The 21,837-nt window shown below is 37.9% G+C and overlaps 1 protein-coding gene across 5 annotated transcripts in view; it reads right to left on the reverse strand.

The window, feature by feature from the left end:
• Positions 1-21,837, reverse strand: part of SCN3A (sodium voltage-gated channel alpha subunit 3) — a 113,104-nt gene that overhangs the window by 22,780 nt on the left and 68,487 nt on the right. For all 5 annotated transcript variants that reach the window (XM_084797562.1, XM_084797561.1, XM_084797560.1 and 2 more), the window contains 5 exons: positions 20,483-20,839; positions 18,017-18,487; positions 6,986-7,106; positions 5,678-5,832; positions 4,778-4,951 (listed from right to left, as the gene is read on the reverse strand). In XM_084797562.1, the coding sequence (XP_084653688.1) occupies positions 4,778-4,951; positions 5,678-5,832; positions 6,986-7,106; positions 18,017-18,487; positions 20,483-20,839 (1,278 nt within the window). The remainder of the gene's footprint in view (positions 1-4,777; positions 4,952-5,677; positions 5,833-6,985; positions 7,107-18,016; positions 18,488-20,482; positions 20,840-21,837) is intronic.

The following is a 21,837-nucleotide window of genomic DNA, read 5'->3' on the forward strand; positions in this document are numbered from 1 at the left end:
CACTTATATCTGGACACTAGCCCAAGGGGCACATCCCATGAAACTCTTCACTTATCATGAAAGTGGGACAGAGGGGAGAACATCCTATTGGGACTCTTGGTGAGAGAAGTATGGAAAAATGGGGAAATAGATGAATCCAGAGGGTCCTAGAAACCTATAAGAAGAACATCATGATGGGTGGGTTGAGGCCCAGAGGGGTCTGCTCAAATTACTGCACTAACGAAGGACAATACAATAGTAAACATTGAACTCCTACTCTGATCTACCCAATGGACAGGACATTCTCCATAGCTATGTGCAGAGCTGGGACTGACTTTGACATGAACTCTGGTGCTCCATATTTGACCACTTCCCCTTGGCGGGGAGGCCTGGTGGCACTCAGAGAAGGAATAAGCAGGCTACCAAGATGAGACTTGATAGCCTATGACCATATAGTGGAGAAGGAGGTCCCCCTCAGTCATAGACCTAGGGGAGAGGAATAGGGTGAAAGCGGGAGGGAGGGAGGATTGGGAGGATACAAGTGATGGGATAACAATTGAGTTGTCATCTGAATAAATTAATAAAAATTTAAAAAACAATGGGGCTTTATATCACAGGACATTTGAACTTGTTTTCTACTTCAGTCTCAGGCTTTTATAACATATATATTGGCCTTTGTGTACTTGATTAGAGAAATCACAAGGCTCTGAAGTTATGAACATGCAACCATCCTGAGCATGTCAGTTTTGAGAAGATGACCTAAGTGCTCATCTCTGGGCAAAGGGTAAATCCAGTGAGGTAGACTTCTGTTACACATCATGGCTTCCACAAAAGTTTTCCATGAGCATTCTAAAGACGGCTTTTGTTTGTTTAAAAAGGAGTACTTTGAAACATGTGATCCCTCTATGTTTACTTCTTTGACCCTTTAAGGTGATTACAACAACATCACACTCCATGTTGTTTATGCAAAAAAAAAAAAAAAAAAGATCACAGCGTCTTCGTTAATGGATACATCGTCTTTAATCAAGTGCAACCCTGGATTTGAAGTGTTGATTTGACTGTGAGAATGATTACATCTGTTTATGAGGTCTATAATTACAAGGGATGAAGATCAGTTTGTTGGTGGGTGATGTTATGCTTGCATAAAAACTCACAAGGACCATGCAGATCTGGTTGTTTTCAAGGAATTTCAAGTAAATATCAGTTACGTTACGCACGTAGTCTACCGGCATTGGTAAAAATAGCATGTATTGGTAAAAATAGCATAGTTCTGGAGTATTACAGCGTATTATGCATTTTATAGGATGATAATATTTTGATAGTAAAAAGTTACACAAATGGAACAGGTGATCTGTCTAGATCAATATTGTGGCGGACAGAAACTCAGAGTAAGATGGCCTTCTTGCTTCTAAGTTGCATCAACATGTTTCTGTGGCCCTCTTCATAGCCATTGCTTACTCCTTCTTCTCATGCAGAACATTGTCCTATTACCTCCGCGTGGCATCCAGACCTCTGTTTTCTATACCCTCCTTTCTGTTTTCTGCACTTACACCTCTAAACCCTCCTGAAGCCTTAGGGGGGAAGGGAACTAACCTTTTCTTTTTTTAAAGTCCCATGTACATTATGTTTTCCTTTTAATTATCATTGCTCAGTCCAATTTGCTGGTTCATTTTTTTTTTTTAAATTGCCTTTTGCCCAACTTCTTAATGTTGAAGTACAGGTTTTAGTCCTGGGTGTCCTTGTTAATTTTCATTTTCTGCATAGGAGGTAAGGTGTGTTCGTGGCTTCTAAAAGCATCTCCCACTGAATAACCCCTAAATTCACTCATGGACTCATATGAAGTTCACCGTCTATTCATAATTGCCTGATAAACACGCCTCTTCTGGCCTATTCTCCACCCACTGCCCCAACCTTGTTTTCTGATAGTCTGCGTCCCAGTTGCTGGTTCTGCCTGATACTTGTGTGTTCAAGGTAGAAGAAAACATGTGCCCTGAATCCATTCTGCCTTTTCATATACCATGCTCATCAGAAAATCGCGACCTTGATCTGAGACAAAATCTCCTTTACTGGTGATGGAAGCAACGTCCTCGTCCACCTCCCCACCTCCATTATTTACCATCCTCCCTCCAAATGCCATCACATAAAAGCATTGATTACATCTCTGCATGACTTGACTCCTCAAGTCTTCCTCTCATAATTCTGTATAGTGAACTGTCAGCATGTGGTGCATATATAATTACAGTGCACGGTGAGGCCTTTAGTACCTTTCAGACTCGGTTTCTGTCTTTGTGCCCGTGTTTCGTCCTAGGTTAGCACAGCAGTTCCTTCTTTGTCTATTGTATATTCACTTCTCATAGTCATGTTAGGGCTTTTTCCCTCTGTTCTTTGACTGGAGGCTGCCTCTCTCTGACCAGCTCTCAGGGACACGTACTTGGACAGCAGCTGGCAGTGGTTCTCTGCTCCCGAGCTGGAGTCACATCCAGTCCCACGACTTCTTGTTATTATACAGCATTAATCCTACATTTAGACTTTGTTGTTTTGTTAATGGGAGCTTATTTATCCTACTTCCCACCTCTTGGAGTACACTTTCTACTAGAAGTTAACCTGTTTCCACCTATCTACTTTGTCTACCATACCTTGAGGTTTTAAAATAGAGTTACTGAGTAAGTTGGTTAATTTTTATGACGTTAAAAAGACCATTGTAGTCTCATTTTACATTTAGGTAGGATTTTCAAGATGTTACATGGCTCAAGTATATGAATGCACTTTTCAAAGATATGAAATATTCTTGTGGCTGGTTGGCACAGAATTTTGCTTTTTTTTTTTTTTTTTTTTTTTTTTTTTTGCTATTAAGATATTTCATTTGGGAACTGGAGATGGCTCACAGGTTAAAAGCACTGATTGCTCTTCCAGAGGAGCTCGGCTTGATTCTCAGCACCCACATGGTGGATTACAACCATCTCTAACTCCAATTCCAGAGGATCTGATTTCTTTTTCTGGCCTATATGGGCACAAGGCATATATGTGGTGCACAGACATATATGCCACCAGAGTACTCATGAAATAGAAAGGACAATAATAAAAAATATATTTACTTGTACTTTGAAAATTGATATTAGTCTAAAGTATACTATAACTTAACTCAGTTGATGCAGTTCTTTGAAGATAAGTTGTTATCAGCTTGTTAACATGAATTTATTGTTTGTGGTTGGGAGATGGAAATCTAATATAAAAGAACTTGCCTAGAAGTGAAAGGTTTCAATATCAGTTCTATCTGGTAATATTTTTACTCACTAGAAGACAAATAATTTTGACATAATTGTCTTGCTCCTTAAAGGAGTATTCAATAGAAAGTGCCCAAATGTCTATATTACATAGCTAAAATAGAACATAAACCTTTGCCCTTGAGAAGTTTTTTGCATCATGCTTCTATTTTCTAAGTAAAGAAAACCACGAGGTTACTTCACTAGTAAATGATTGTCATGCAGAACAAAAGTAAAATATGACCAGCTAGACAGGGAACATGGAAGAACGTGATCTGGATTTTGAATCGAGGAATTTGATACAAATATCAGCTTTGTGATTAGTAGTCACTTCAGGAAGATTATTTTAACTTCAGTTTCCTAATGTCTAGATTGAAATAAAGGCCAGCTTAAGAAACCCATTCTACCTCCATAACCAAGAACGTTAGACTTCCCTTTGTATAGACCTTTCAGGAGAACCTAAGATTAATCTCTATTATTCATGAAAGACCAGATGAGAATACTGGAAGTCATTTATGGTGTATTTTAAAAAAAACCTTAGCCGATTTCTGAGGAACTCAGAGTGTTGAACATATTCTGGCTGTAGAACAATGAGTGAGTGTGTGTGAGAAGAAAGACAGTAGTAGTCGGACGGTCCAAGCTTGCTAAGATGAATGAACACACATGTACAGCAACCACCGCTTCATAGTCAAGGGTTACAACTAAAACGAGAGTGCTTCCTGATTGTTAGGACACATCCAGAAGACAGAGCCTGAGCCCCTTGTTTTGTTGGGAGACTATGCAGCCTCTTACAGTGAGACACAGCTGACTCCAGGACACAGCCCCCACTGTGTCTCTATTAGTTAGACTAAAAGATAAAACCGTCCCCAAACCAGACAGATTCCACATTGGGATCCCCTCTTACCACTCACCTCAGGTCAGTCAGAGCAGACTTTTGTCTTATTCTTTGCATGATAAATATCTCACTAGCTACTGGGGTACCCAACTACTGATTTAAAAAGAGACTCACTTTGTTGTCTCTACATATATGTGACTGAAGGAACATAGTAAATGAGTCAATTTATTATTATTTAGTAATAAGTACTTTTGTTGGGACTTAAAGTGAAAAACTCAAAATTCCTGGCCCCCAATCTATCATGACTGTGTCTCCTGGAGATTTTTAAATGATCTATTAATAAGCTAAGTACTTAGGTCTAATCAATCTGTCATCTAACAGACTTACCTTACATCTCACAAAACTTTCTGCATGTGGCATACACCAGGCTCTGTGTGGTTAGTGTTACCACTTCTACATTCCGGGCACTTCCTCTACTTGTGCCTACGAGCTATGCCTCACTCCTCACCGTGGCATTTACTACAGGGTTTCTTTTTGCTGCTGTTGTAGTTTGTTTGCTATGTTTTGTTTTAATCTCTGCAGTTATGTTAGCGTGAATAGGACAAGGTTTTCAGTGCTAAGGTCTCAGTCACAAGAAGTGTACAAACTGTGAAAACTCGTTCTTAAAAAGCAATTCCTAGAGACCATCTCAGATACTCACGTCAACAATCAGGAAGTCCAGCCAGCACCATGCATTGGTGAAATATGTTTGAAACCCATAGGCCACCCATTTGAGAAGCATCTCCAGGATGAAGATGTAAGTGAACACCTTGTCAGCATACTCCAGCATGGTTTTGATTGTCTTTCGTTGTTCAATGTAAATGTCTTCAAAGGCCTGTGAATCAAGAATAGTTTATTTACCTTAGTGGCCTGCCTTCCCAAAATGCTTAAAATTATTTTTCGGCTAATGTTGAGAACCAAGCAACACTTGGAGGAGTATTGGGTAGTATCAAACAAATATTTTCCATCAGCCAGAAGCTAAATCCTAGATCTAGCTGGGAAATATTGCCACAGGAATGTCAGCATCTTTGTTGATTTTATATGTGCCTTTATCTCAACTTCTCACCCCAAAGTATCTGTCTCAATCACTACAAAAAAAAAAAAAAAGCTTCAGTTCATGGAAGATGGACTAAAGACATCCAGGTCATAAGAGATAGAAGTGGCTTATTTCAACAATATTTTCTGTGATGCCATCTCTTATTTTCAAAGAATAAGTTCATTGCACACAGAGAAAGCAAGATACACAGATAATCCATAAATACAATCATTAGGATAGACTGGGTGACACTGACCAGGATTCTAGCACAGCCAGGGGGATGTCTCTCAAATGGTGTGTCAGTGAGGAAAATATCTGGTGGGCAAATACCAGATGTGAAATTCCTTCAGGCTGTGAAATTCATTGGTTCTGACTTGTGAGCAACAATTTGTGGAGAGCTCCCAGCTCTGCATGGCACAGATGTACCTGTTCTTTTGATTTCTAAACTGAGAGGACATTTCTTGTATTTCCAAAGAGCTGGCTCTTTCAGTGGAGCATGCTTTTTGCCAGTGCACATTCACTTACCAAAGCACCACTACTGAGGAGGATCATGAAGACAATGAATGTCTCAAACCAGTTGTGTTCCACAATGCTGTAGCACGTCTTCCTAAGATTCCACCAGATTTTTCCTTTGCCTTCTTCTATACTTACTTGGCAGAAGGGAAATTTCTTAATACATCCTAAACGGCAATATTAATATAATAAAATAGGGGAAATACACTTCAATCATTAGTTCCAAAATTAGTATTTTTACTTCTTTCTCATCCCATTTCCAGTTCATTTTATCCTTTATTGCCTGGTTTTGTTTCAACACTCTCCTGTATAATGAGTCATACGTAAACTTACACACTTGGTTAGAATTTATGGAATTTCTGTGCATTTGCTTGAGTAAACGTGGTTTCTTTTTTTCATTACAAGTTAGAATCTCTTTGCCTCGAGGCCACTAAGGAAAATAGAGTAATTTTTCATCACATTGGTTTGGGAGCAAAGCCAGACATGCAAATTGTTTATTCATGTTCCCATGTGACCCTAGGCACTCACTCCCTTCTCTTCAAGCATAGAAAATCCCACCGTCTCCCCAGGTGTCAGCCACTGTCACGTTTCTTAAGCTAATTTATATCCAGCCTCAATGCTTTTCTTAGTCACGCCTATGACTCATTTTTCAGTCAGTGTCTCTTATTCTTCTCTCTGCTCCTCTGCCTCCTAGACTTCATATCATTTCCAACTTCTGTCTAATAATCTGCTGCTCTCTCAGCTACTACTTGTCACATTGAATCCAACCATGATGAACCTATAAATCTCTATTGATTTCTGTGCAAGATGAGTTGATCACTATGAGAAAGACATGGCAACCTGCCAACACTCTACAATACAGAACCACCTCCCAATAGTTCTGGCCAGAGCACAAATTAGCCAAATTTGAAACTGGGAGGGATGGGATGTAATTGTATAAGCATCTTTAAGGCCAGTTACGCTACTCACTCCCCCAACATTTTGAAGGGATTGCCATATGGATGATGTGACAGTCCAGAAGGTCATGCATCTCAAATACTATTATATTATTGAGGATAAGGACAGCAAAGGCCAAACAGAAGAAACAACAAAAGCATATGCAACTTAGCATATACTCTCATTTGTCCAGACACTGTGTTTGCTGCTGTCTAATCTGGAAAGCTAAGATCTGAGGCAATTTAAGGCATGGAGTGTAGATGAAAACCGGAAAAACAAAATAAGCATGCCCTCACCATTCCTTTTACAAGCTTTTTTTTTCCTCAGTGAGGTGTATTCAGATCTCATAAGGATGGGGCATTCAACATGGTGGAGTTTCTTTACCTTCAGTAAAGCAAGCTTCTGGTTTAAGGTCTTCCTCGGGTTCAGTTTCAGCTTGTTCGCCTTCTCGGGGTGGAGCCACATCAACCGTGCTTCCTTCAGAAGAGCTGGTGGCGTTTAATTTCTGGAAACAAAGTCCATGTCAGAGATGTGAATCTCCCTTCCCTTTGCTCAAGTGATTGGGAAACACTCTATCACATGGGAAAGTGGCAGGGTCTAAATGTGACACCATTAATTCTACTGATACCAAGGTGCTAGCAATGTGAGCAAAGTCTACTCTACAGACAGAAAGGATAGTGGTTAGTGTGGGTACTTGGAAAGATGAATAAAGTTGCTTTAGAGTCTTCCTTTGTTCACGAGTTCCATGTGCAAACAACCAGGAATACTCCAGCCATGAAAAGAAGGGCCTCATAAAATTGAGTAGGCTCACATCTACTAATGAGTATTTTAATTAAATGCATCAGATCAGATCACAACTTCCACCTGCGCAGATGGAAAGTTTTGGAGGGCAAAGAACACCGTCAGTTGCTTCTAAATACTGTCCATGTTTCTGTAATTTTAGCAAGGCAGGGCTACAGGTTAACATCCATCACACTCATTATGGCTCAGCTGCGAGCTATATTTTTCTCCAGCTTACATAATTTTCTCCTTACTTTACTAGCAGAAAATGATGGATCTCCCCCTCTCGTTCTTTTTTGAACTGCATAAATGAATTCAACACTTGCCAAAGAATTCTAAATGAAATGGAAATTTCTCCATAGATGACATTGTCTGGGATCGTTATTAGGAGCTCATCGTGAATGCAACATATGATCAGGCTGCAAATTTTTTCCTTTAAATAAATCATTGTGACATGACACATGGCAAGAATAGCCACCGTAATGTTGCCAGAATAAATATCTAATAAATTTCCTGAGATTATGTGGGAGGATATCACGAATGTACAATGTTTTATGAAAACCGGGGCAAAGACATGACATACAACAAGACTGAGGGGCTGTAAGTGTTTTGGGTGGAAGAGCAAGAGTTTGGGTGGATACCACGTGCTCATGGTATCGAAGCTGCACTAACTTCAGCAGCTAAGGGTTTGGGTCATGGGGCTCTAGCCAGTGGAAAGAGTTAATGTGCTGTTCTAAAAGGGCCTAGATGATTCCCCAAACACCAATTCTACTGGGAGAAGTTTGGCTCATAGTTCCTGGCTTATCTTAAATCCCAATACAGATCTGGCTTTAATATTTTTGAGATGTGAACTAAAATTGAAGAGTAACATTAGGATAGTGTTTTCTGTGTTGTTATTTTGACTTAACCATGCCAAACAAAATATGTAATAACAATGGCTTTGAGTCACAATATAATTTACTATATAGCCTCTCCCAGTAAGTAGTGCTTGGAAGAGAGGAGCCATTTTACTATTTTGAGCTTATGGTTCTTAGAATTCTCAGACAGTATGAATTTTACCTCAACTTCCTTTACTCTTAGAAATATGGGAACACTGAGACAGACTTTCTCCTTCTGAGCTTTTTTGCTTTTTTCAGCCAGGATATTTTTATCCTTAAAACAGAAAAGCCCAGGAAACCTGCCACTGTGTATAGTTGCAGCAGTTGTAACTAAGGGTACACTGGGTAACTGGTATCAGCTGCCCAGCTTCCCCAGTGGATCATGGGGTGGGTGCTGTGGCTTTTATGAGTGAGTGCAATTGTACCACTGTGCAAACAAGCACTGATAAAAAACCAAAATGTTCAGAGATTAGTCATCAAAAGGTCCACGTTCATCATCTTCTTCTTGGCCAATAGGCTCAAAAATTTCTTCTGAGCATGGCCATGGTCCACCTCCTCCATTAATTCTTTCTTACACGATCTCTTCAGTCAAATTTCACAGTCCATTTAGCCCATTACACTTGCTGCCTTTGGCCAAATGTGCCCATTTATGCATGTGCTTGCAATGTATATATACATATATATATATATGTATGTGTGTGTGTGTGTGTGTGTGTGTGTGTGTGTGTGTGTGAGAAAGAGAGAGAGAGAGAGAGAGAGAGAGAAGAGAGAGAGAGAGAGAGAGTGAGAGAGAGAGAGAGAACACACATCTACATGTATATGTACACAAACATATTTTACATATCCATACCAAACACATACATATTATGTATTAAAAGGTCAACCAAATATGGAATAGATATTAAATATTTATATTATTTTCATGAAAAGTCAATAAATGAATGCATTATTTTACTCTTTTTTTTTTTTTTTTTTTTTTTTTTTGGTTTTTCGAGACAGGGTTTCTCTGTGTAGCCTTGGCCATCCTGGACTCACTTTGTAGACCAGGCTGGCCTCGAACTCACAGCGATCCGCCTGCCTCTGCCTCCCGAGTGCTGGGATTAAAGGCGTGCGCCACCACGCCCGGCTTTATTTTACTCTTTTTTAATTTATTTACTCTTATGGAGAGAATTGCAATGTTTAGATAATTCCATCTCTGCTTTCTGATAAATTATGTCAATAAATTGATTTAAATGAACTCTAGCTATATTAGAAAATGTTTTAATATTAGAAACATATTCTCAAAATGTTTTTCTATAATGTCTACAGACATTTAATAAAGAAGTTTGAGAGGAGAATATTATAAACATTATATAAAATATATGCATATATGCTTTCTCATGATTTTTTTTTAGAAAATATACTTACCCTTCAATTCCCATTAAGTAATGGCATTGTGTTTAATTTTCAATTGAATTATCTTACATATGCTATACTGGTATCATATATTTAAATGCAAATACTTATTTAAAATACTGTTTCACAGTACACATAATATTAGCTACTAACCTAGGTGACTAGTTTGCCCAGTGTGGACCACTATTGTGTTTCCAGAAGACGGTAAAGGTATGGATGTAGTTATCATATTTGGATATCACAATATCCATATCTAGTTGGTTCTAGGTTCCTTTTAGGGAGGAAAATGTTCTATTATTTCCCCCTCTGTCTAGTGCTCTGAGTTCAGCATGTCTTAAGGGTTGGGAAACAACCTTGCATTCTTTCTATTCTTGTCTAAGGATCAGAGCCTAATTATATGGATAACTGCTTTGTGGCCATCCAAGATGTTTTCTGGTTGTTAAGCATTTTAAGCTTTGGCCCTGGGAAGCTTCCCAAAGAATGTTCTGAGGGATTCTTACAAGTCCTTTAGACTGGGGCTGGAGAGATAGATCAGTGGTTAAAAACACTGGATTTCTTCCAAAGGACCTGGGTTCAAATCCCAGCACCCACATGGCTGCTCACAACTGTCTATAACTCCAATTCCAGGGGATCTGATACCCTCACACAGACATACATGGAGGTAAAACACCAATGTAAGTAAAAAAAAAAATCAAACCAAACGAACAAACAAGGGGGGGAGGGCGGACCAAAAGTCCCCAGGACCTTCATGAACCAAAGATTGAAAGATAGTATTGTAGTTTCTGTCTCACAAGTGCTTTACAAGGGACTTCTCCTCTGTGAGGGTGTTAGAGCTTTTGTAAGTCAGAGCACCAGTCCTGTTGAGGTTTCATTGGTGGGAAAGGCTGAAGCACTGGCTGAAACCCTCAAGCCAGATTATGGCTACAGGAAAGTGTAAATATTCCATAAAATTATGAAAATCTTGTTTAAACTATGTGAAACATTGAAGGTATCAATTTTACTTACATTAGTAAATTAAACCATGAGCTGAGTTCAGATTAAGTGACACAAACTGCTCAATACACTACCTGGTATTCTTGAGTCACTGGTTACATGAAGAAATTCATATTTGCATTTTAAAAATCACTATTTACATTATAGAAAATTAAGCACTCTATATTCTATACATTGGTATAATTCTATACCAATTCTATGCATTGTTGTAATACAATCTATATGCCAAACACTATGAAATTCACACTCTGTTAGAGGGTAAAACTCTTACTGCTATACCAAAGGACTACCAGATTAACTGAAAAGTATATGACTTATTTAAAAGAAGTAACTGATGATAAGTACAAAGAAAAACTTACTTTCATTTATATTGCCAGAGTTGTGATACTTCAATGATATCAAAAAAGCAAAGAAACCAGAAATGAAATTTACCATATTAAAAAATTACACAAATACACTAAATAGCCAAAGTTAATACTTGCTCTGAGGTAGTTAAGACAAATAAACATTTCTGGGAATATAGGCATAACAACAGAAGGCTTCCAGCAAAAAACGCATAGTACAAGTTCAATCTTGCTTTCTTGTACTATTTTCTTCTTAACCCATCCAATATTACATGACCCTTAAATGTTAGAGTCTCCCATCCCTTGTAGAAACTGCTGGCTCTACAGAGGGATGATGGCTTTATGCTCTATGAATGCACGCTGGGAAGCAGGTTTTAAGATGCAACATTCTCCAGGCCGAACTCAGCCACAGAAAACATGCCTGGCTATAGCAGAAGCCTGGCGCAATGCTGTGGAAGCTGCTCGTTCATCCAAGAACCATGCTCTCAAACATGGTACCTGATTATGATGCTTTCAAGGTTAACTACAACTACCAGTCACTCAGAGGAATGGGTTATCTCAACAGAAGAATGATAGAATTAGCAACCATGAAGACGTCTCTCCCCAGATCACATGACCTTATAGAGAAAGTCCTCCTTGCGAAGAATAGCAGCACTCTTTATATTTTTGTCCAATTAAATAAATAGAATTTAACTTCCAGAGATAGGAGAGAATGTTAGCAACTGGCCTACTTCCACTGAAATGCGCTCACATTTCATTTATTTTCAATCAGCGCTCAAAGTTTTGACTGCTGTATGGGTCAAGAGACAAAGGAAAAGATTCAGCCATTACAGATTGCCTCAAAAAAAAATCGAGCCATTACTCTCAAGAATTCTCGATTTTGTCATACAGGTAGACAAAGAAAAGTCTTTTGAGGGCCTTGGTCTGATAACTTGGATATGAAAATCCATATCCTGATTTAAAACAGTTTACATGAACAACAAGCAGCCATATACAGGGGCCATTTGTTGCCTTGTCCAAGGCAAGAATTGACTAAAACCAATAGCTCTCTTTCAGCCACTTATGGACTGGCTAAAAATATATAAACTGCCACCATTTGGTTTCTCCTTGACACATGTTAAATGTACAATACCCCGTGTGCTCCTTTTATGTAAAAATAGCCATCATAAAAGCACAGTATGTAAAATGGAAGGTAATTATGTGGTATGTGAAGAGGAAGGCAAAGGGCATTAGGAGAGCAGGAGAGAAAGGCCACTTAATCGTGAGAAGGGGGAGAAACACTTCTGTCAGAAGCAGACATAATTGGGGCTTCCTCAGCAGAAGAACACCAAGACAGTTTTCTAAAGGTCGAGCTGGGTTAACGTGGCTAGTCACACGCCCATCTCTGCCTCTTGAAAGGTTGTTTGAAAGACACAAGCGAGAAATCAGAATCTAAAGTCATCACTCCATTGTTCCTCCAAGTCTGAAAGCAACATAGTGCTTTTTTTTTGTTTTTTGTTTTTGTTCCCACTGGGTTTCAGGCTCAAGGTCTCAGTCAAACACCTAGTCTTTAAAAAGGCCACAAACGCTTCAGAAGTGAGCCTCCCTGCGAGGAACACTAGGAGACATGCTGCTTCACAACACTATTTCATTCTATTCTGCTAAATCACCAGCAACAGTATTTTTTCCACTTTTCATGAAAAAGTGTGGTTTTGAACTGGTTGTACTCAACACCTAACTCTCAGAGCCCGTACGGAACAATACATGTCTAAATTATACTCACTGACACTCTGAGTTAAATGTAGACACGGGTATTGCAAAAGCCAGTGTCTTTTAGCAATGGCTGACTTCTTACTGGTTTTCCTCCCAAAGCCTGTACCTTGGCTGAAATCAATAAGCTATCATACCAACAGGAGACAGTTGGGACAAGAGTAAAGATTTAGCTAACCCAGAAAGCCACAGTATTTGCAGGAGAGGACTCTGCCCCTCATAAATCTATAGCCAACTATCAAAAGCACTAAATGTTTTAAGTACCATTTTTTTTGCACATTCATAATAATGTACACAGAAATAAATGTACACAGGGAAAACCAAGTCAAGAAACAAAAATAGAAAACAAACAAAACCTAGCACATTAGAGCAACGACTTAGAGATCAAGGTGCCTTGTGCGTCATGTGTGAGGACTCCATGTTCATGGCACAGAGTCTTCCTTTGGACCACATTACAATGATCACTGTGGTTTTATTCCAACATGACTAGAAAAAATTTCCAAACTGCTCAAAGTCCAAGATATGAGGTGCCCAAATGCATACTCAGACTAATACCTGGCTTCGCCAAGGTCTCGCTGCTGCCCTATTGCTTCCTCAGAGCCTTTCTGAAAGCAGAAAGCAAAGATTTACATCTGGAGCACAAGGAATTGGTTTAGTTGAAAGTGATACCCAATACTTGCAAATGGCAGTACTATCACACGCACGCACGCACGTACACACACACACACACACACACACACACACACACACACACACATACACACACACACAAACTTCTTGAAGCTTATTTTGGTGGCACAGTTTACATATAAGGGCTGAATCATCAATAACAAAAAAAAGCTGTGGCCTTATTTTAATGAAATAAAAACAGAAATAAAAAAAATATGCATGCTCTCTTAAGTCTGAGTATATCGAATTGTAAGCATTTCTAGTATGTTTAAATCGCTATCGTGATGAATCTTATCGGGCATGCAATTATTGCTTTTTTTAAAATCCGAAAGACTACAGTGGAAAACCCATTGGCAGAACTGCATATGACTTTGGGACTGCCCATCTCGCCTGACCATGCTGTGATGTGTCACGCGCTTCAGCAGAGAGCAGCTGGGCCAGCCTCGCACTTCCTTGCCACGGCAGCGGAAGGACACTAGCTGCGGAGCATGCAGGCCAGTCTCAATTCGTTTAGAAAGTGACTGTATGAGCACAACTTGCTTAGGTAACCTGGGTAAAAGTGGTGGCTCGAGCCTCTGGCTGCTTAAAAAACACCAGAGCGGCATTCTTGATGGCGCCAGCTTGGTCTCACCCCTGTGAGAAGTAAGAATGGTTAAGTAGTGAAGGTCACAATAGGATATTGCTAGACTGAATTTGGAATTCAGCTAAGAATATGATCATTAAAAGCATTTATTCTAAATCTTTCCTTTGGGAAGATAAGCCAGTAATCTTTTAAGCACTAAATTAGAAAGATCTATAGCCATCAGGATTATGTGAACATTAAAACCATAAAAAAAAAAAAAAAAAAAAAAAAAAAAACCAAAACGGTACAGTTAGAGATTGCCACAACACTATTTGCAGATTTTTGGGTTTCTTTAAAATAAAAAAAATAAGTATTTTGAAATTCATGGCTTTGATCTTTATGCAAAGCTTTGAGCTTGTTTCCATACCAGATTGTTCATCTAAGTTGCATATACATACACACATAATAAACACATTTATGAAATACACATTAGGTAATGTATAAAGTCCTAGAGCTTACACATATATCAGGGATTATTTATCTCTGGCGGCAGCTGCTAATCATATTTTATTACAGAAATGAGTGGAAATACTTGACTAGCTAAGGTTTTCAAACCATCTAAACTGATTGGCTCACTACCTAATGTAAAAGAAAAAATGTATGCAATTTTGAAATATTTTAGTTTTAAGGATAAATATAATAAAACTTTGTTGTGTTCAGCCTATTGGTTGCTTACTTTGTGAGCAAAACCAAAGGATATTACATCCTCTTCAAAGCAGAGCTCAGTGTCTTACTTATGCTGTGGTCAAGCAACTAGCAAAAATTAAAATGTCTGTATGTGTGTGTGTGTGTGTGTGTGTGTGTGTGTGCGCGCATGTTATACTTGGGTGGAATTTATCTAAATCTGTCCTTATGTTGGAGTAGTTTTGCTATTATTATTTAAAGTTCTATCTTATGTGTCATGTGTTAGCAATTATATTGCTTTGGGGTAAATTTTGGGGATACTAATTTACATATATTTTCCACATAATATTTATTGTTGAGTAAAAGTAAAATTTATTGCTTATTGAACAGAACTTGAGTTCAAGCAAGATACATAATAGTTTTTATTTATTCTTTGAGAACTTAAAACAAAGAATTTGTGAACCTATTCCTTCCCCTCCTCCAGAACTTTCTCGCCTCCCTACAAGCCATCTTTATAGCAGTTTCTTCTTTTAAAATGCATGTGGAATACAGAACAGTGTCAGATCTTTTGTGATTGAAGTTACAGATGGATGCTACCTATTACGTGGGTTCTGGAAAACAAACCTAGGTCTCCTGTAAGAACACCAAGTACTTTTAATCTGCACCATTTCATCAGCTCTATAGTAAAGCAATATTTAATATTACTTTGTATGATCGTTTCAAAATTTAACCAAGCATAAATATGTATATAATTTTACATTGATGATTTTACTACTAACAATTATATATTAAAAATTTTCAATAACTTCTGTAATTGGATTTCATGTACTTAAAATTAGGTTGAAACAATATGAAAACATAGAAATTACCCAACAATAAATTTTTGTTTAGGAAATGAATGTTTTCCAGGAATTGATGATGAGTAATTATGTTTTAATATTCCAAGTTTATGATGTTTAAATCATTAAAAAGAAATATCTGTGGATCTTATGGAGGGTTTGAAATATATCAAAACCAGTGTTTTAGCAGACACAAATGGAGGTATTTAGTCTTCATAAGCGCAGTGTCATCAGTCTCTGTTATTACTTTGGCTTTTCTGTCTTCGCTTGACCTTAAGCTAGTCAGGCAATTATGGTCTTAGCTTTTTCCTAATTTTGCCTTAAAATTCTTTGACCTCTCCTATTTTTAGGGAACCACATAATTTTAAATCTTGAATTATCTAATCTACTTTTAGCTCTGACCTTTGACCCCAACCAACACTGTTACCTTCAACCCAACCATCCCTTGTTATCCACAGGGGCTCAGATCCAGGAATCTACAAAAATCCAAACCAACAGATGTACAAGTCCTATATGTAAAATGGCCTAGTATTTGTAGTATATGCATTAACCTACACAATACTCTCATATCTACATTATTAAAAATACAAGATACAATATAAATAATAATTACCCTATTTTCTTTTAGGGAACAGTGGGAAAACAGTATATATCTGTTCGGTAGACAGTTTTTCTGTGATCTTTTTGATCCGAGGTTGACTGAACCCCAGTATGCAGAATCTATGGGCATGAAATGCAAAACTTAAATCCCTAATCAAGCTCTTTCCACAACAACCTAGTAGGCGATCTCAAAAGCCCGTTTTGAAGAGAAGAATTGTCATTTTTCTGTTCCTCAGATTCTTTAGGTCAGTTAAGTTGCCAATTACTCTCACTTCCCTATTATTTTAGCCCAGAATTTCATCATCCCATTGCTATAACGATGTGTAAGGCAATATCCACTATCTCTCAGTCTAACCTGCTTTGTTTTAACAACAAATGTTCCTAAGATACCCTTTTCCAATTGCTTCTGTCTAGGAACACTCTTTTGTGACTGTGTGGCCAATTCCAAGCTCTGACTTACTGTGAGATGCTGCAAGAGGAAGGAAGCTCCCAGACACCCTTTCCTCCGTCTCTCTGTTCACCTTGGCAGCTGGAGCTTGTTATTATTCCTTGATATGACCCCAAATATGAGGCCTATTTGAGTCTTTTCCCTTCCCATTCTTAAGCACTTAAGAATTTAACACAGTCCTGTAAAATCAAACTTTTAAGTAGAGTTTTAATGACTTTATGAGTTTGTTTGGAAGCATGTGATAGAATCTGTCTTTGACCAAACTAGACAAAGTGATCAGTGAATGCCTGCTAGTTATTTCATATTTCTTCTTAAACCAATCTATGCCATGTGGTTGAAAATAAAGTCAGAATTGATTCTTAGTTTACTAAGATGGGTAATATAAATTAGATGTGTTACCCACACTTTTTGTGCAACCCTGAAAGCAAACATTGCTACTTCATTTTTTTGTATTTCTTAGCTTTAAAAGATACTCTAAAACATGAAAAGAATAGGAACACTGTGTGTGAGTTGTAATGCTAGTAAAGATTTTAGAGCAAAATATCATGGTATACTTAGTTTTCAAAAGTTCCAAGAGAATTCAGAAAATCAGACATCATTGGTCTGATTCCTAGGGTGTTCATGTTGTACCCTCCAGCATATTTTTTTATAACTCCATCTGTGCTAGATTAACTTCCAGCTGTTAAGTCCAAAGGCCATAAATAAATAATAGTAAAATGTTTTGGCCACTAATGCCACTAAGCTATTGTCATTCAACCCAAAGAGTTCAACGCATAAAGCATAAGAAAATTTTGCTTTTTTTTCCATTCTAACTACTGCTAGCATGAGAGTAAATTTCCCATCTGTAGTGCCACTATAATCTCCAAGTGTTAATTCTTAGTAGTTTCAAGTTAATATAGAATATGCTGTTGGCTTGCTCATCTTCAGCAGGAAAAATATCAGTACGGCTTGCACCTTCTGAGGAAACAATGCACATTCATAGATAACATTCTCTATTATGGTAAATGAAGTACTTAAATGTGAGTAAAGACTATATAAAACTTTCACACGATGGTGCAACCAACATAAAATTAATTGAATTTTGCAAAAAAAAATAAAAAATAAAAAGAATAATTAGGGGCAAAATGTGTTAAATGGGATCCATTTATTTAGGGTTACATTTTAAATCAGGCTTTCATGTCATGAAGAAAATGAACATTTTAATTGCTCAAATTGTGATTTCGTGTGGAAATCTATAATTAAATGAATTTACCTATGTCCATGAGGTTCCAACACTACCGTATGACACCCATCTGTTTTTGTGAGTGGTGATGGGTACTACAGGACCTCATGCGCGCTAAGCATCCTACCCCTGAGCTACACACCCAACCCATTAATATCTCTTGATAATGCACCTAAAGGTAAAAACAATACCGAGTAGCCAAACTGCAAGGACAATGCAAAGAATGACGCATGAGCTGAAAAGGGCACTTACCTCCTTGCTTTCTTCTAGTTCTGACTCGCTGCTGAACTCTTCCGTGTTTAAGTTCTCAAAGTCAGACTCTCCCACAGCAATGGGCACCGTCACGGTGAGGCTGGGGTTGTTTATAAACGACATATAGTCATTTTCATCAATCACATACTTTTCAACACTGCTCCCAGTACCTACACCACTGGTGGTTCCATTGCCATCTTTAAGATAGTTAAGCTCTTTGCTTATTTCAATGCCCGTGTTATTGGACATGCAGCTGTCTATTTTGTTGCCTTCGTGGACTTCTACGACTTTTGGCTTTCGCAGAAAGGCTTTTCGGAAGCACTCCCGTATCTTATTTCTCACATAATCGATTCCCTTCTGCATCCTCCCCACTGCAATCTGGAGGTTGTTCATTTCGTTATCATCATCAGTAGCAGCAAGGTTGTCTGAACTAAAGGAACTCAACAGTAAGGCCAGAAAGAGATTCAGAACCTAAATGAAAAAAAAAAAAAAAGAGTAAAAGTTCCATGTTAATACTGAAACAGGCGTAAGAAGGGTAAGTGGACAGGGAGCTCAGATCTTTGCTACAGCCATCTTAACAAATGCTTTTGCATGCTTAGTATACTTCTGGCTTCACGTTAAAGCCACACAACATTTGAAGGGCATAATTTCTACCTGTGGTAATAGGAGACTGCTAGCTTAGGAGCCCTTCTCTACTGAGAGTAGCAGGAAAAAAAAACAATAATATCACATTTACCCATACTTGCCAGTAAAAAGACAAAACACCACTTTCAATGTCTCTTGCCTTGGATATTTTCATATTCATTATTCTATTTCCTCTTACCAGCTTGTATATGGACTGTCTAGCTTCATATGTACAAATAATCAATTTATCTAATAATCTACTGATCTGTACAAAACCACGATGCAGCAGAAACATAGATTTCTCTGGTTCAGTGGATACAAACAATAAAAGCAGATAGCACAAAGTACACAAGGGTTAACATATTTCCCATCAAATACACTTTAAATTTGGGTGTTCAAATACTGTAGAAAGTGGAGAAAATTCTAAAATATTCTAAGGTTAGCCAGACTCATACAATGCACATCCTTTTTCTCCTCAGTCTTGTGGCGTGTCTTGACTCACAGCATACCTGGTGATCTGTGGCTATTGCACAGAATGTCTGATATAAAATGAGATTTAGATACAGTGATATTTTAGCTTAAAATGTAATTGCTGAGTTTCTTCATATGGTAGAAGGACAATACTAGTCAGGATCCAGGATCTCTGGGTTGTTTTTTTTTTTTTTAAATACTGTATTTTGATCAGAATCTAGGGATATCCAGCTTTGTATTTTAAGAAAAAAAATGTATGTATCCTCTATTATTCTTTTGAGTATTATTTGAAATGTACCCTTCAAAGGAAGGCCCAATATTACTATGTAAGTAATTACTATATCCACATATGTTTCCTGAATTTAAGTATTAAACATGTACCTTTATGTTGGGGTATTTAAAATTAATTTTGTTCTTGTATAGTTTTACTCATGTGCATAAGACACAATGATCACTCCCAACCTCCACCACCATCCCACTATACCTATCCGTCTCCCTTAAACCCACAGATACCTATTTTGCATTCAAATCTGTTTCCTTTATCCAGTGTGATTAACTGAGACATTGATGAGACCATAGCTAATTGGAACTAAGTGGGCTCAGCAGTGGGGGACACAAAGACAGTCATCTCCTTCTCAAATCTATGGAATAGCTTAAAGTAAGGACTTAAAATCTAAACTCTCTCTCTCTCTCTCTCTCTCTCTCTCTCTCTCTCTCTCTCTCTCTCCCTTCCTCCCTCCCTCCCTCCCCCTCTCTATTGCTTGCTCTCTCTTTGTATGAATGTGTTTGTCACTTTCTTTCTGTGTATGGTTGCATATACATACATGCATACATATTTGTAAATGTGTGTAATTATTCAAATTACACTATATTATTTCTTTTAATAAAACAAATTCAGATAAAAAAGTATTTTGTATCCTATGGTAATTATAAACCACACCTAAAGTATAATGTTCCATTTCATTGAAAGTTTTTCTTAGCACTGTGTTTAACCCGCACCTTTAATAAAAGACTGTGAATTTTGAACATGTAAAAGTCCACTTTTGTATAAAATAGTTCTACATTTAGGGTTTAAAGGCATTATCATATCAAAATAATATCATAATACAGTTTGTCTTGATAGAAAATACATTTTTTTTTTACACTCCTCTATCCTTATATCCTTTACAGCATGCCCAGTTTGCTCCACTGTCAAAGACAGGGGGCTCCAACCTCAGAGAATTTAAGTAAGATGTTCCTTCATTGATTGCCTGTAGGGGGAATTTGACTCTCAGCTGCTGGCAGTCAACTTGGAGATTATATTGACAGCTTACGCCATTTCCCACAGCCCAAACTCATTCCTATTTATGAGCATCTGCAGTATTTACGTACCACGAGGTTTCCAATCACCATGACCAACATGAAGACAATAAGGCACATGGTCTGGCCAGCGACCTCCATGCAGTCCCACATGGTCTCTATCCACTCCCCACATAGCACACGGAAGACGATCAGGAAGGAGTGGAAGAAGTCGTGCATGTGCCAGCGGGGGAGCGTGCAGTCCTCGTTGATCTTGCACACACACTCCTTGTAGCTCTTCCCAAACAGCTGCATCCCGACCACGGCAAAAATGAAGACGATGATGGCCAACACCAGGGTCAGGTTTCCCAGGGCGCCCACAGAGTTGCCGATGATCTTAATGAGCATGTTCAGTGTGGGCCAGGATTTTGCCAACTTGAAGACTCGAAGCTGTGATCAAATAAAAGAAAATTTAGTATGTTTGGAAGCCAGGCTATTATTTTCTGAGCCTGTCGTAATGTAGGTTCAAAACAAAGGGTGATAATAATACTAAAGATTTATTATTTATTTATTTATTTTTATACAGTATTCAGCCTGCATGTGTGCCAGCAGGCCAGAAGACTACACCAGATCTCATTATAGATGGTTATGAGGCACCATGTGGTTGCTGGGGATTGAACTTAGGACCTTTGGAAGAACAGCCAGGGCTCTTAACCTCGGACCCATCTCTCTAGCCTGGTAATAATATTAGAATTGTAAATCAAGTCATATCATTTAAACACAATTTTTTATAGTTCTCATTTCAGATTTACTGAAAGATATACCTATGAAAAAATTATTACTTTAATTACAGACAGACACTGCTAATACATCAACTGTCACCTCAGATTCAAATCTAGAAATTGAAAGACAAATGGTGAAAATGTGAATTACACTTTTTTATTTTAACATGGGTGTGAAATGAGATAATCTGATTTTTAAAAGTATTTGTTCTATTTAAATATATGTGTTTACTTACTTTTGAACAAAAACGTAGGTATGACTTGTAATTATTTTTGCTATCATTTAAAACAATTTGTGATATTGTTTAAAATACCAAATCATCACTTTTTTTTGATGTGTTGAATTTGTTTTGTTTTGGTGACACATATTTATGGGGCCCAGGCTGGCCACAAACTCATGGTATAGCTGAGAGGAACTCTGAACTAGTTATTCTGGCTTCACCTCCCAAGAGCTGGGGTTAGAGATACACATCACTATTTCCGGCTTCTACATGCTGGAAAGTAGTTGTTCTAGTAAGAATGGGATTGATTGAAAACCTGACATTAATTGGGCCTTAATGATTTTTTATTTTCACTTCTTCTTTTTTATTTTTTCTTCTTCTTTACCTTACAGGTAAAAAAATGAAAACAATTTCAGAATATGTAACCAATTTAGAAAGAACATAT

Source organism: Acomys minous (assembly GCF_964271855.1).
Source record: "Acomys minous genome assembly, chromosome: 10".
NCBI lineage: Eukaryota > Metazoa > Chordata > Mammalia > Rodentia > Muridae > Acomys > Acomys minous.